The sequence below is a fragment of the Dendrobates tinctorius genome, unplaced genomic scaffold (assembly GCF_039654945.1).
Source record: "Dendrobates tinctorius isolate UK_male_01 unplaced genomic scaffold, ASM3965494v1 ptg000177l, whole genome shotgun sequence".
In the NCBI taxonomy this organism is placed as follows: Eukaryota; Metazoa; Chordata; class Amphibia; order Anura; family Dendrobatidae; genus Dendrobates; species Dendrobates tinctorius.
This window is the reverse complement of record NW_027361844.1, coordinates 3,608,343-3,623,518: the sequence shown is the minus strand read 5'-3', so window position 1 is coordinate 3,623,518 and position 15,176 is coordinate 3,608,343. Positions and strand designations below refer to the sequence as shown.

Genomic DNA, 15,176 nt, shown 5'->3' with positions numbered 1-15,176 from the left:
AAAAAATTCTTGAGTTCCTGCAAAAGGGGCTAGAACAGGGGTTGGCGAACAGTATGTTGAAGGTACAGATAGCGGCTCTAGGTGCCCTTTATAACCAAGACGTGGCAGGCAACCCATGGGTAGCACGGTTCATGAGAGCCGCAGCCAGGTCTAGACCAATAATCACCCAGAAATTACCATCATGGGATCTAAACCTAGTGTTATCTGCACTAACGGGGGCCCCATTTGAACCCATCCAGTCGGTACCCCTAAAAATCCTATCATTAAAGACGGTACTTCTAGTGGCCCTAACATCTGCTCTCAGAGTGAGCGATATTCAGGCTTTGTCAGCAATACCCCCGTTCACTAAAATCCTAGACAATAGAGTCCTACTAAAACCTGACCCGGCGTACCTACCCACTGTGGCGACACATTTTCTTAGGTCCCAAGAGGTAGTCCTTCCTTCCTTCTGCCCAAACCCTAAGAATAGGGGAGAGGAGTGATTTCACACCCTAGATGTGAAGAGGTGCCTAGTTCGATACTTAGAGGCCACCAAGGAATATAGGAAGGAAGGGTCTCTTTGTGTGTTTCCAGGGGCCTCGGAAGGGACTCAAAGCGTCCAAGAGTACCCTAGCAAGGTGGATAAGGGATGCGATTGCCCTGGCGTACTCATCCAGTGGGAATACCATCCCGGAGGGTTTAAAAGCTCACTCTACAAGGGCAATGGCGACCTCATGGGCAGAAAAATCAGAGGTATCGATAGAACAGATCTGTAAGGCGGCCACCTGGTCATCACCTTCGACCTTTTTCAGGCACTATCGACTAGATCTAGCCTCTGCGTCTGACCTAACCTTCGGGAGAAGGGTCCTTCAGCCGGTGGTCCCTCCCTAAGCTACCAATCTCTGAAATTCTCTCTGTGGTGCTGTCATGGGTGAGAGAGAATAGCTTAGTTACTCACCGATAACGGTGTTTCTCGGAACCCATGACAGCACCCGCTTATTCCCCCCCCCCCCCCCCTTCACGTGTGCGGTGAGCACGGTTTAATGTGTGTAGAGTGTTTTTTGTTAGACACGGGGCTTCTCCATAATATGCAATATTATAACATTATGTATATACTTTTGTTGTTGACTAACCGGGAGACCCTCTGATGCTCTGTAACCAACTGAGGGCGGAGGAGAGGTGCCGCCTTTTTATCTGTAGGTTCCTGTCCTTGATGGGCGGACCCCCTCTCTCCGTGGTGCTGTCATGGATTCCGAGAAACATCGTTATCGGTGAGTAACTAAGCTATTCTTTTGCGTCCGATCTCTGCTTGAAATAACTCTGTTCTTGATACGGTCTTTCACTATGCATTGTCTTGTTTGTATCTAATTATCCGTTAAAGACTTCTTTTTACTCTATTTTGGATTATGCACTCCATTCTTTTTGTATGCATTTATAAAGGTCTGATGTCATCGTGTTGTAATGGTCACAAACCAGAAGACCACGCCAGAGCTTTCAATGGCCATGCCAAAACTGGGAGCACATCGATCACTCTTGAAATGAGACTTCCCAAGTCAGTTTATTGAAGCATGTAAACTTTTTTGATTGCATGTGCATGGCTGCAAATCGCTCAAGGAAGATTGGTATTTGGCTTTTTCATGTTTTTGACTTGGGAGCACTCGAGCCGCTATTGCACAAATTGGGACTCATAATTTTATTTTAATCGTGTTTTTGTGCATGCCCTTTGCTGAGCCCTTTTAGGGTGGATAGAAGAATAGATGGCTAGGTGAGTGGACAGATGGATCAGGTGATGCACAGCTAAACAGGAATATTTGATGTTTTTTAATACGTGCCTAATCCTTGGGGAAAAAAAGCCTTATCTGCTTCCTCGACTCTACGTATTGAGTCAGATATCATTGGGTTCTTAGTTTAGTAGAACCAGGAGGAGTTTCGATATTCTTGCCATGTGAGATTGGCCGGGCCCTAGCTGTGGGGAAAAGCAGAATATTACTCTGTACTTGTGCATACGACTGTACATGCACCATTGCTTCAGGATTCTGAATTGATCTTTTCTCTTCACATAATTCTACAAATGGGTTGGTGAGAGAATGTATCGAAAATGTCACTTTTAGATTGCCGCTTTAGTAATAGAAATGTGGCATTTTTGCAAAAGGAGAGAAACTTTGTCATTAAAAAGAAAGTATGTATATAGAATCATGAAAAGGAATTGGCACTGTAGAGTAAATTGGTCTTTGTATTCTCCATATACTGCACAACATACTGTATATGGACAGCAGATCCATCATCCAATTCAACCCGCTTTGTTTCTCAGCAGTATAGAGACATCAGAATTTAGATATCCACACAAAAGATAAAGTAGCGGCACTCACCATCCATCTTTAATTAATTCACACTGGATCTTGGATACAGATAGAATAAGCTATAGCCTTTTCATGTCCTTCAGCCTTGTTTAATTGCTGCAAGGTTTCAAACGGCCATAACCTTTTCTGTGTGCATCCGCATTCTGACATGGATGGATAAAAGTAGCGGCACTTACCATTGATCCTCAAGTTACTTTATCTTCTGTGTGGACAAATAGAGAGCAGTATTTGGGACCAGTGCACATCTTACAAAAATATTGTGATTATCAATATGTACTCTTATATATTCTGATGACTATTCTGGTTTCTTCAGTAGCATGAAGATCCAGTATGGTTACCCCTTTTTTAGGCAGTAAAATATTTGTAAGTATGGAATTGTATACTTTCACAGCTCTATCCATCTAGCAGTAGGTGACACATCAGCAGTCACTTGGATATTCCCATCCTCTTCCAGTTTTCCAAATACACAAGCGTCCCCACATAGCTTGATTAGTCATTTAGGACTAAAATGGCCTTGAAATTGTCGATGCTGTTATACTGATTAAAATGATACCTTGTGTGATTAAATCCGTCTTGTCCTTGTTGTTTAATCTTAATTTGTAGTAATGATATGCTAGTGCTTCGGGGCGGCCTGTGGGGGATCTTTATGTGGTTCTCTGCTTACATATTCATCAGTAAGGCTTCTGACAGGTCACTTACTCACTGCATATAGTCATATATGATTTAGTCCTATAGTATTGTCGGGTGAAAAAAAATTATCTTCATCAAAATGGTATCATCTATCACATTCCTGTATATGCTAATGTGCAGATGCCAGCGCCGTTTTGCTAGTGGAAAACAAATGTAGTTCCGTCAAGATGGTGACGGTGTCTTTATTATAGAAAAAAAATTAACTCCATCAAAATGGTGCCGCCAGTGGCGCCCGCACGGAAGCATCTATCGAAGATGGATGCTACTGCGCTGGTGCCATTTTCCTAAATGTTAATAACACACTATGCAGTTTGTAAAATAGGGGGCAGGTCAGTGAGGGATCGATGACCTGTCGTAAGCCCATATGAATGAATATCTAATCAGAGCACCACATGAAGCCCCCCCCCCCCCAGGCCGCCCCGGAGCATGAGAATCTCATTAATTGAAAACTGATAAAGATTAAACAACAACCACAAGATGGATTTCATCACCGTGTATCATGTAACCAGTATAATGGCGCTGACCTGACAGTGTCTGTAGGTTACTGTGCACAATCCTGCTGACAGGGGCACTTTAAGCTCTAGAATCTACTTCCTTACTACCAGTATTATCACCCTAAATATTTCATGCTCGATGGATGTGAATGATCCATCTCGGTGATTCTCAGATTGTTACTGTGTCTCCTATCTATAATGGGTTGGATGGAGGCCATGACGGCATTTCAGCTAGTGCTACGCTAGTGTATGAATGGAGCAGCTCTTTACAGAAAAGAGCCTTGATCACATTACCGTGTTCTTGCACATCCAGGGTCAGACATTTTAGAATTGTCTGTTTGAGAACCACTGCTGCATGTGTAATATACTCCGTTATCTACACTGGTCTGCATGACGTCTGCCCTAATCTTACTGGCTCCGCGCTCATTATTGTGTACGCCTAAAAACCTAATGCATCTGCTTTCATCAAACGTGCAGTCTCCTAGAGACATGATGGCCCTGACAGGGCTTCATCAGGTAGGTGAGGGTAATTTATAACCATGCATCATGTGCAATATGTTGTATGTTATCTTGAGTGTGCCTTGTACTTTCAATTCTTACCAAACACATACCAGTCTGGTTGCATATTCATTCATTACTCTATCAGATTTTCATTATCTTTTTTTACATTAATTTTGTTTTGCTTCTGAATATATAGAAATATATTTGCTATTTAATGACCTTTCTGATTTTAATTTTTGCAATAAAATTGCAGATTTATTAGTATGGTTTTTTTTATTCTTGCATAAAAAGCGCAAACACAGCTGATAAGCCCTCCTTAAAAGGAGTCCTTAAGAAAGTCGGGTGTGTAATACCTGCCACTAGTGCATGCCAGCCGGGCATATATCTGAACACTTGCCACCAGGCCCACTCAGCACCTGTTGCAGCACTGAGTGAAGCTCAATTACACCTTAAAGGGAATCTGTCAGCAGGATTTCACTCCCCCACAATATTTATATTAACATGCAGTTCTTTGAAAGACAAGCTCACCAATACCATTACATTGTCAGTCCATTCCTCGAGCACTAAGAAATCAGCATTTGAATTGATATGCAAATGTGGCTAAAGGACTAGTTATAGATCTGGAGCCTCTGTCACTCCAGCTCTATTCCTCGCACATAGCCTCCACCTCCTGCTTGAGCTGTGTGATCTCAGGCAAAATAACTAATTAGTCATATATAAGGAGGCGGTGACGCTGAGCAGTTAATGGAGCTGGAGTGACACAGGATAGCAGATCCATAATAGATCCAGATTAGCCCTTCAGCTTCATTTGCTTATCAATTCAAACGCTGATTTCTCAGTAATGGAGGATCAGACTGGCCCTTTAAAGGTGTTGCAGGACTTGTGCACATAGTTTGGGGGATGAAATTCTGCTGACAGATTCCTTTTTAAAGTTTGATATACAACCTGGTAAGCAAATAGATCAGAGCAATGATCTTCACAAAAATTGTAATAAAGGGGCAAATAGCCACCTAAAAAATACTATAAGGCGACAGAACACTCCTATAAATATACTTGAGAACTGAAAGAGATGGAGTCAAAAAGTCTGTCTATTGTAAATACAAAAATCTTTATTACAACATAATACAACAACATTTTATAAAATATTTTTCACTCAGAATTAATAGTAATACAAAGCATCAGGTAGATGGTAAAGGACTCTGGCAAAACGAGTCTGGGAGTCAACACATAACACTATAGTAAGAGGATCGGGGGAATCATGTTCCTGAAAAAGTATACCCAGGTAAACTAAATGTGTTAATATGCTGTTAAAAAGCCAAAAGTACTATAGGTATATCAGGGGTAGTCCTTACCCATGTGGATCCAAGTGTGACTCTAGTCTCCCAGCGCCAATGCGCGTTTCGCTTGGGCTTCCTCAGAGGGACTGTCCTCGGGGGGGGGGGGGGGGGGGGGGACCTTGGTAAGACCCAGGTCTTTATGCATTTCCAAAAGGAATAATTGAGGAGAAGCACAACGTAAATGCAATAAAGATGGAGTTGAGACTGGATGTGGCACTGCTGTATTAATTTTCTACTGTCACTATCTTTGTGGCAATTCTAGTCTGCGACTGGAATACATTTATGGAATTATGCCACTAAAGTGGTGTAACTCCATGAATTTGGCGGGCAGATGTAGCCACTTTCCTTCACACCCATGCTCTGCCCAGATTGGCATCCCTGACAGAGATTGACATATAGTTGCCAAAAGTCACAATAATAAAAAGAATTCTGCCGTAAATACCTTAAAGGGAATCTGTCACTGGAATATGAGCTGGCGGCACCGCCATCAGGGGCTTATCTACAGCATGCTGTAATGTGTAGATAAGCCCCCGATGTAACCTGAAAGATAAGAAAAATTAGTTATATTAAACTCACCCAGGGGTGGTCCAGGTCCAGTCCGATGGGTGTCGTGGTCCGGTCTGGCGCCTCCCATCTTCTAACGGTGACGTCCTCTTTGCTTCCCGTCGTGGCTCCGGCGCAGGCGCACTGGTCTGCCCTGTTGAGGGCAGAGTACTGCAGTACGCAGGCACCGGACCAGATCAGAGAGGTCTGGCGCCTGTGCACTGCAGTACTTTACTCTGCCCTCAACAGGGCAGAGCAGTGCGCCGGAGCCGCGTCGGGAAGCAAAGAAGAGGACGTCACCGCTACAAGATGGGAGGGGCTGGACTGCGACACCCATCAGACCAAGACCGGACCGCCCCCCGGTGAGTATAATATCACTTTTTTTCTTATCTTTCAGGTTACATCGGGGGCTTATCTACAGCATTACAGAATGATGGCGGTGCCGGCAGCTCATAGTGCAAAAATGGGGTGACAGATTCCCTTTAATGAATGGGGCACCTAATTTGAGGCGTCTCCTTGCATGGCTTCTTTCTGCACCTTTCTATTTTATTGACAGTTGTGTTCCATGTGTGTGCATTTAAGGAGAGACCTGTCAATCATCTGGAGCAACATGGGCTCTTCTAGCTTTTTTTCCCTGAAACACTAGAGCATTTCAGAACAAAATGCCCCTGGTTGCAGTGGTGCAGCTGGACTGTTTCCTGCTGCCTGTGTTTCGGGCAGCATTAGTCAAGTGACAGGTTCCCTTTACAATCAAAGCTGTGCCTAATTTTAATTTCTGCCTATTGACTATTTGTGGTCAGAATACAGCAAAGTCAACAACCAGTCTGCCATCTGTTTACTAGGAGATAACCTTAGTTCTCTAGTCTGGTCTTCACTTGAAGGTATGGTTTTGTACCACTACATGGTAGATTAAATAATATCGACATTTTAAGCCATGGATTTGCTGGGATAGGGCTGAATACAAATGTTCTCTCGGTTTTTAGTACCCAAGTATAACCTTTTATGTACATCTAGGGATGAGAAAATGGAAAAAGTCACAGAATAGTTTTACAGGAGTGTCTGACTTTTCTAGAAATTTAATACTTTGCTTTTATTGAGAGAAATTTTAATTTTGTATGGGTTGGGCTGTCATTCTGTTTTTAGACTTAACGTGACTTTGGTTCTTAATTTATTTTTTTTTGTCTTTCCACAAATGGCTATGGATACTTTTTGGGGGACATTTATTTTTACTAAAATGCATTCATGTTTTTTTCCAAAATATATTTTGTTACATGTTTTGTATAAGAAAAGAAAACATTGCACAAAAAAAATAAACAAAATTTTCAGCTATTTGTCTTGTGCATGCCATGAACGCTGTTAACTACCTGTCTGTCATGGTGACCGCTCAGTGTTAAACACCTCCTTGTCCTTGCATTTACACCAGCCCATGTGACAGATTGCTAGTGAATGGCTTGCGATATACGGTGATACACAGAACCTGCTAAAGACAAAAAACTGGGTTTTTTTTTTTTTTTTTTTATATAAAACCCAATTACAGTCAAATGCATTTCAGAAAAAATGCCCCAAGGTTTCCAATGTCTTTAACGCACTGATTGTAATAAATTTAATGCAGTGTTTGTTAACCGGGTGAGAATAGATCCAGTTTGTATATAAAATCTTACACAACAGAGAGAGACATTTTTTGACATTTGCATTGGTTGGCATTTTAATAACCTATATTTGTGTTTTAGGACCTGATGGCACAGTGGCTGGAGAAGACTCCATTAATTTTAATGATGCCGATGAGGGGTTTTCATCTGGAGCCTCTGTTAGTAGCCAACCTGTTGGCATCAAACAGTCAACATGTCCATCCCAGAGAAGCGGTTCAAGGAAAGGAGGAAGTGTGAGATCCATTAAAGAAAAAGATACGCCTAGTCCCTCAAAAGCTACCGAAAGTCGCGATTCCACACCAAGGAAACAACCTTGTCCTGGAACAGCAGATTCCTCACTTGAAGCTATAGAGCTGTTGCCTATGAAGAAGCACCTGAGCCTCCCAGCAGGCCATGGGGTGGCAAAAGCAAATAGTTTAAGCCTCGTCCGAACCTCCAGCGCCTCATCAAGTAAATCCTTTGACTATGTAAATGGCAGTCAAGCTGGTGGAAGCGGAGGAATAGATGGCGTCACTAATCTTTCTTCTGGCAACACCAACCGGTTTTCCACTATAAGCTTACAAGAGGACCGATTAGGAGGAGATGGCAAAGACCTTCTGTCTGCTGGTGCCCCTTTGACCAAACAGTCTAGATCCCCCAGTTTCAATATGCAGTTGATCTCCCAAGTGTAAGGTGTCCCCCCCGTTCCTGTGCTTATCTGCACAGATTAAAAAACAGAGGTAAAGCATTTCCAATTATTTTTTTCCCTTTAGTTTGTTTAATTCTGTAAATTATAGCAAGAGCAATACAAATTTCTGTTCCCCATTGCCTACCCCGAAAATCTATGTACTGTCCATGCAGGCGCTTTTCTTTGCAACAATTTTTCTTTGGGTGTTGTGCAATTAAGAAGCCGTCGGTTCCATTTCATCACTTAGTCGTTTCTCTAAGAAGAATGAAGTTCTGGGAGTGTTCTTATAACATAGGATGCAATGACATTTCCTGTAAAGAAAAAAATTGGAAATTTGAAAGGTCACTGAATTCATGTGTTGGTGTGAATAATGTTACACCCTTTCTTTTCCGTACCTTTGGACAATTTGTGGAAGTTTTCCCAAAACTCATCATCAACCTCAAAATCCAGACTTAATTTACATATATTTTTTTTTTATTTTGTCAGAATTTTGGTTACAAATATGGTCACAGTTTCCATAACCCAACATGTTTGTCTTCCCTTCTTCCCATATGTGGGCTTCATTACATCCAGGGACATAAACCTGGAGAAAGAAAATCTTCAAGGATAATCTGGTGTGTATTTAGGATAACCATGTTCTGTACTTGCTCATGTTTGCAGTCGGATGTCAAGTTCAATGTCGGGTAAATGGGTAAATGAAGGACTCTATAGGCTGTGTTTCTTTGGCCAAAGAGCCTTCTCAGCTGCTCCCCATTGTTCCCTCTCCCCGCTACTATTCAGATCTGCTGTTGTACAAAGTGTAAGTGTGTTCTCTGTTTTCTTGGTGATCCTTCTGACCACACTGCCTTTGTTATGATCATTCATTTTGTAACTTGTAGCGACTTCCCTAAACTTACCTAGATGTGGAGGGACGAGTGAGTAGTGGGTGGTCTGATCATCGCTGTTTTATTCCCACAACTTGATGCAAACTTAAAGCAGATCTGTCCTTGGATTTCACAATACTGATTGTGTATGTTATTCAGTAGATCGTAGAGCTGATGAGGCTGTCGTGCTTACTGGATGCATTATCCTGATGTGGAGATGACCATTGAAGGAGTCCAGCTGACCAGTTAAGAGCTCCCAAGTCTCTGCCTACCTAGTCTGCCCAACAGCTGCAGTTTACACTGAGCAGGGTGAGAGTTGGGCTAGGGCTATACGACCTGCAACCTACCAGGTCTGCAACACGGCATGGCAAATGTTTCCAAAATGTCTTGGATTTTCTGTCTTTTGTTGCAAGTCACACGCGAGATTTCAATGCAAATTTCACAGGGCTGCAACGTGTCTGCATTTTGGCTGTTAGATATACAGCAGTGTCACAATTCTAAAATAGTTATCACTGACGAATTGTACAAATGTGTTTATTCAGTCAACACTTTGCTGTGTAGCACAGGCCTTAAGCAGGAGCATGGAGGAGTGACACTGAGGAGCTGTCAATCATGCCGGGTGAGCGGAGAGCGCTGTTTAATCTTAGAGGAGGATTATACAGTCATTCTGACATAGATTTACCCCAGATCTAAGAGCTCTACTTAAAGGGAATCTGTCTGCAAGATTTCACCCCCCCGACTATATGTTTATGGACAAGTCCAGCAATACTATTACATGGCCATTCTATGCCTCCACTACTAAGAAATCCACATTCAAATTGATATGCCAATGAGTCTGAAGAGCTATTTGTAGATCTGAAACCTCTGTTACTCCAGCTCTATTCCCTTGCCCAGTGTCGCCTCCTCCTAGGTCATACAACATAGAGCCTGTCAGTTAAGCAAGAGGATGCATCAGCTGCAATAGAATAGAGCTGGAGCGACTGAGGCTTCAGATCTGCAAATAGTTTGTCAGCCTTATTTGCATAACAATTCAAACGCCAATCTCTCAGTAACGGAGGAGCTGACTGGTCATGTTAAGGTATTGCTGGATTTGTCTTTGAATGAGCTATATGTGCATATCAATAGTTTGGGGGTGAAATCCTGCTGACAGACTTCCTTTAATAATATATACAGTGTATCATGAAACTCAGTGACAGATCTGCATTATGTGTTTTAGGTTCCCTTCCACTGATCTGGGTGTGAATGTATTGGGATGTTAAATGGCAAAACGTAGAAAGTACGCTCTTATATCAATACTGTGCTGTTGAAAATAATAGTCTGTCGTGTGGTTCAGTTGTGCGGGAACAGGCAGATCTAGCACCTTGGTTTTTAGACGTTTACAGGGATTCTGTTAATGCCAGCCTATCACCTCCCGTCATTTATTTTGGCGACTAAGTTTTTTTTGCAACTGCAGATGTTACTGAGATGTACTGTTTTATTTTTGTGGGTTATCCAGATATTATGGCTTATTTGTTGCGAATGCAGACATTTCCATTTTTATGCTGTTGTTTCTGTACAGTGATTTTTATTTCATGCTGATATATATTTTTTTTATACAATTTTTGTTTGATAAAGCAGAATGGCAAGTGTCCAACTTGCTGCTCTCAGTCAAATGAAGCTTGAAATGACAAGTAGCTGCTAAATAACCCCCAGTTATATTCATAAAGGGGGGCGTAATACTGTATTAACAAGTGGATGTAATGTTAGCTGCAAGTTGTGTCCTGGGCTGCTGCTATGGACCTGGCAATAAGAAAAATGAATATACTGTGCATATGTAATGTAGACAGCCGAGGCCGTCGTTGGCTGAACGCCACGGTTCACGTTGATTCAGCCATGCTCGTGGTGCGGGAGTTTCCATATGTCGCTGTTATGGCATGGACAATCTGTTATCTCCTGTGTTAGCCATCCTTAGACTTTCCCTTTACGTGTCTGTCCATCTGCCCGAGGATTGCTCTGACTGGAGTCATGAGATGTGGTAACAGTATGGACCTATGTAGCTGAGCTCCTGAACGGACGCTGAAGAACCATTGCCTTCACCAATTCATTTTGATAGATTAAATTATCTATTATTTAAAGAGAATTTATGTAAAATAATCAAGTATATATATTTTTCTAAGTATAATTATGACGATCACATACTGTGTTTATCACACTTTAAACTCTGCTGGAAGTAGATGGGTGAATGTGTGACCGTCTGTACAGCAATGATAGTGAAATCCTAGATAAAGCTTCAATTATTCCTGATAGCAGCTGGAAATCCATGGGAAGCGCCCTAGTGTCTCCTGTACCCCACAACTCTCGTCAGGTACATTCCTGCTGAAAATGATCACAATGGTTGTATATTACATTGTGCAATGCATTTATACAGAGTAGGGTCTTTGATTTGTCTGAACATTATAGCCACAGTGTGATCGATGCTGGAATAGAAGAATTTTATATAATTTAATCTAGGACACCTATTTATCTAACGATCAATACTTCCCAATGTTCCCCATTTCTGAAAGGAAGCGTTGAGCCGGGCACCTGCATTTCTGAACGCTGCTACTGCTGCGGTGGTCTTCATAGGAGCTCGGGGGTCCAGCGCAGTGCCTGCTGGATGCTGCTGAGATCTTCTGGGGTTGTCCTGCTGCGCGTTGCGTTGATATGTAAAACATACTGTAGCTGTGTCACACATCATCACGGTCTGATATTGACCCTAATTTATCCAAACTGACATGACAAAATAGGTCTTGTTTCCCATAGTAACAAATGCCCGGCTTTCATTTTTCCAGAGAGTTTTATGTAGGGAATGCTAAGCTCTCTTGTGTTGCTATGAGCAATAAGCCCAGTTTTGGTTTTATTATTAAATGAATAAGGAGCATTATTTTTAAGGCAGATTCATCACCAGAGTTCACAATGTTAACTGAACACATCATTAAATAGATCTTGTAGACCTGATGAGGCTGGTGTACTTGCTTTGAAAAGAACAGCTGAATAATTCTTATTGGCATTAAATTCGATAATGTAGGAGTCCATGAAGACAGACAAGTTACACAGCGATTCTGGTATGGGTTTTCAAAGTAAGTAGTGCACAGGGGGCAGTTAATTTTCCAACCTCACGTTACTGCTGTTGGTGTAAGACCATCCTGAATGCTGGCACGTCTCTGGAGCCTGCAGGCTCGGGAGTTCAGCTCTGGACCAGAAGAAAAGTGCTGCATCTCTGGGTTCGGTACACATGAATATCTATCTATCTATAGATATAGATATATATATATATATATATATATATATATATATATATATATATATATATATATATATATATATATATATATATATAATTTTTTTTTTGTCTTATCATGTCTGTCTGTAACCGAAATCCTGCATCGCTGATTGGTCGCGGCAGTTAGGTCGTGACCAATCAGCGACAGTCGCTTAGTCGTCGCGGCAACACGGCCGCATCGCTTATTGTACAGGCACATTACAGCCGTTAAAGGCATCACTGCTGCGTCGCTCATTACACAGGCACAGTCCTGTACATATACAATACATTAGGTAACAGCAGAACAGTCACTGCAGCTCTGGGTGTAACTGGAGTACACTACGTTAGGTAGCAGCAGAATAGAGACTGCAGTACTGGGTGTAACAGGAGTACATTAGGTAACAGCAGAACAGTGACTGCAGATCTTCGTGTAACTGGAGTACACTACATTAGGTAACAGCAGGACAGTGATTGCAGCTCTGGGTGTAACGGGAGTACATTTGGTAAGATCTGAACAGTGACTGCAGCTCTGGCTGTAACAGGAGTATAATACATTAGGTAAGAGCAGAATGGTGACTGCAGCTCTGGCTGTAACTGGAGAACAATACATTAGGTAAAAGCAGAACAGTGACAGCAGCTCCGGGTGTAACAGGAGTATAATACACTAGATGGTGGCCCGATTCTATCGCATCGGGTATTCTAGAGTCTCTGTTAAAATAAAAAAGTTATATACTCACCTTCCGACGGCCCCCGGACTCTGTCCCTCCTCTCACCACGCGCCCGGCATCTTCTGGTTCCAGTAATGCTTAGCGAGAAGGGCTGAAGATAACGTCACACTCACGGTGTTTCACGCAAATCATTACTGGAACCGGAAGATGCCGGGCGCGTGGAGCATGGAGAGGAGAGAGAGAGTCCGGGGGCCGTCGGAAGGTGAGTATATAACTATTTTTTATTTTAACAGAGACTCTAGAATACCCGATGCGATAGAATCGGGCCATCATCTAGTATACTTATAAATGACAGTTACTCCGCTCGTTAGGTAATGTACTTATAGGGACGTGTGATCAGTGTCTCTGCGTAATGTGTGCACCATACAAGATCCACACTCGGAGGTGAACGGATTTTGTTTTGCTTTTTTATTTTGGTTACAGTTGTGTATAGCAGCCTTATAAAAGCAGCGTTTACTACTTCTAGGATGTGTGTGTTAATTTTATTCTGATTTCTCTAAGCAAAAATTGTTCTTGTACTTTTATTTTTTGTGTGTTTTTTTTTGTCCTTTTTAATGGGGAGAGGTTCCCCTGATTAGGACCCAGTATAGCTTAGTGTCAGGTCCGTTGAGTAGCAGTGGTTATTGGAGAGTGGTCTGCAATGGTCTGTCCCCCTACTAAATACAGACATTCTGAGATTACCTTTACTGCAGGGTGTCCTGTACTAGGAGCCAATGTTGGACAAGCACAAGAAATGCCCATCTTTAATATATGCGCAATATTGCAAAACATTGAGTAAACTCCTTATTTTGCGCTGCGACCTGCTTATTCACGGCTTTGGCTTGTTTTTGTGCACGTGGTGCATTTGCCATTTGGAATCAGCCTTACTTCATTATCTGAAAATCACAATACACATCTGGAGAACACAATGAAAATGTTGCTGTAAAAGTGCAGCGCTGAGCCTGAGGCCATATACACCGGCATTGTGATCCACCGCAATACACATCTGACCCTGCCATAAAGAAATGTTGTATTTTCTCATTTGGTTTTAGGAATACCGCTGGTACAATAAATTCTTACATTGGTTCGCCCTCGTCAGTCCTAAGAATTCATGTACATGGGGGTAATGTGTATTGTGTTGGTTTGGATACAAAAATTAGAAATAACAGCTTGTATTAAAAGGAACCTGTCTCCTCTAGTAACGCTATCCACCTGTAGATATAGTGGTATCATGCAGGTAACTGGCATTTACATTATGTCCAGATGACTTCCTGGTGCAACGGCTACAGGGAGAAAATTACGTTTTATTTAGTCATCGATGTGGTGCAAGGATGTGGTCCTGTCTGATCCTCTCTTTTGCTTCCTCCCCTGCCCAGGAGCTGTGGTATGCTCAGACCATGTCCCTGCACGGTCAGACACAGCCATTACACAGTACACAGCAGGGCACATTTATAAGATTATCTCAGCACATGGACTTTTAAAAAAAAAAAAAAAAAATGCATCAAATTGTAGATTTAAAAATCTGTTGATTAAAATGAACTTTGTTCGTGGGACGACAGCTCTAAGTGCTATGTAGCTGCAGATTACAAATATATCTGCAGATAAAGGATTTCTTGAGTTGACAGGTTCCCCTGAAATAACAATAATCCCAATTTCTTGCTGTAATGTCTCTTCATTGTTGCCCATGCTGTAGTTTTGCTGTAACCCCTGGCACATCCTTGTGTGATGCACTGTTCTATGACTATGCACATTGCTGTATATTGTGTTTGTTACGTTTCTTGGCCCAGACATACAGCATGGCATTTTTTTTCAGCTGGAAAGTCCTTTATTTTATTTTTCCCTTTTTATGTTTGAAAACATATTTTTTGTCTCAGAATGGTGTATGTATACTATTAGGAACTCAGGATCATTTCATGTATTTATTTATGCTCGATTATATACAATGGCTGAACTCCTTACATATTTATTCCAGTATCCCAAACTTGAATGACACTTAGTATCTTGTGATATTAATTGGATTGTGGAACCCCTAGCTGCTACAGGAACATTATCGTGTGTAATCTGCTGCTGCCGCAGTGGGCTCCGTCCCTTCAGAGTACGCTGACA

The 15,176-nt window shown here is 42.0% G+C and overlaps 1 protein-coding gene across 4 annotated transcripts in view; it reads left to right on the top strand.

Moving 5' to 3' along the window:
• HYCC2 (hyccin PI4KA lipid kinase complex subunit 2) overlaps positions 1–12,719 on the top strand; it is a 152,232-nt gene extending 139,513 nt beyond the window's left edge. For all 4 annotated transcript variants that reach the window (XM_073551471.1, XM_073551470.1, XM_073551473.1 and 1 more), the window contains one exon: positions 7,635–12,719. In XM_073551471.1, coding sequence (XP_073407572.1) covers positions 7,635–8,224 — 590 coding nt within the window. In that variant the 3' untranslated portion in view covers positions 8,225–12,719. The remainder of the gene's footprint in view (positions 1–7,634) is intronic.
• The last annotated feature ends 2,457 nt before the right edge of the window (positions 12,720–15,176 follow it).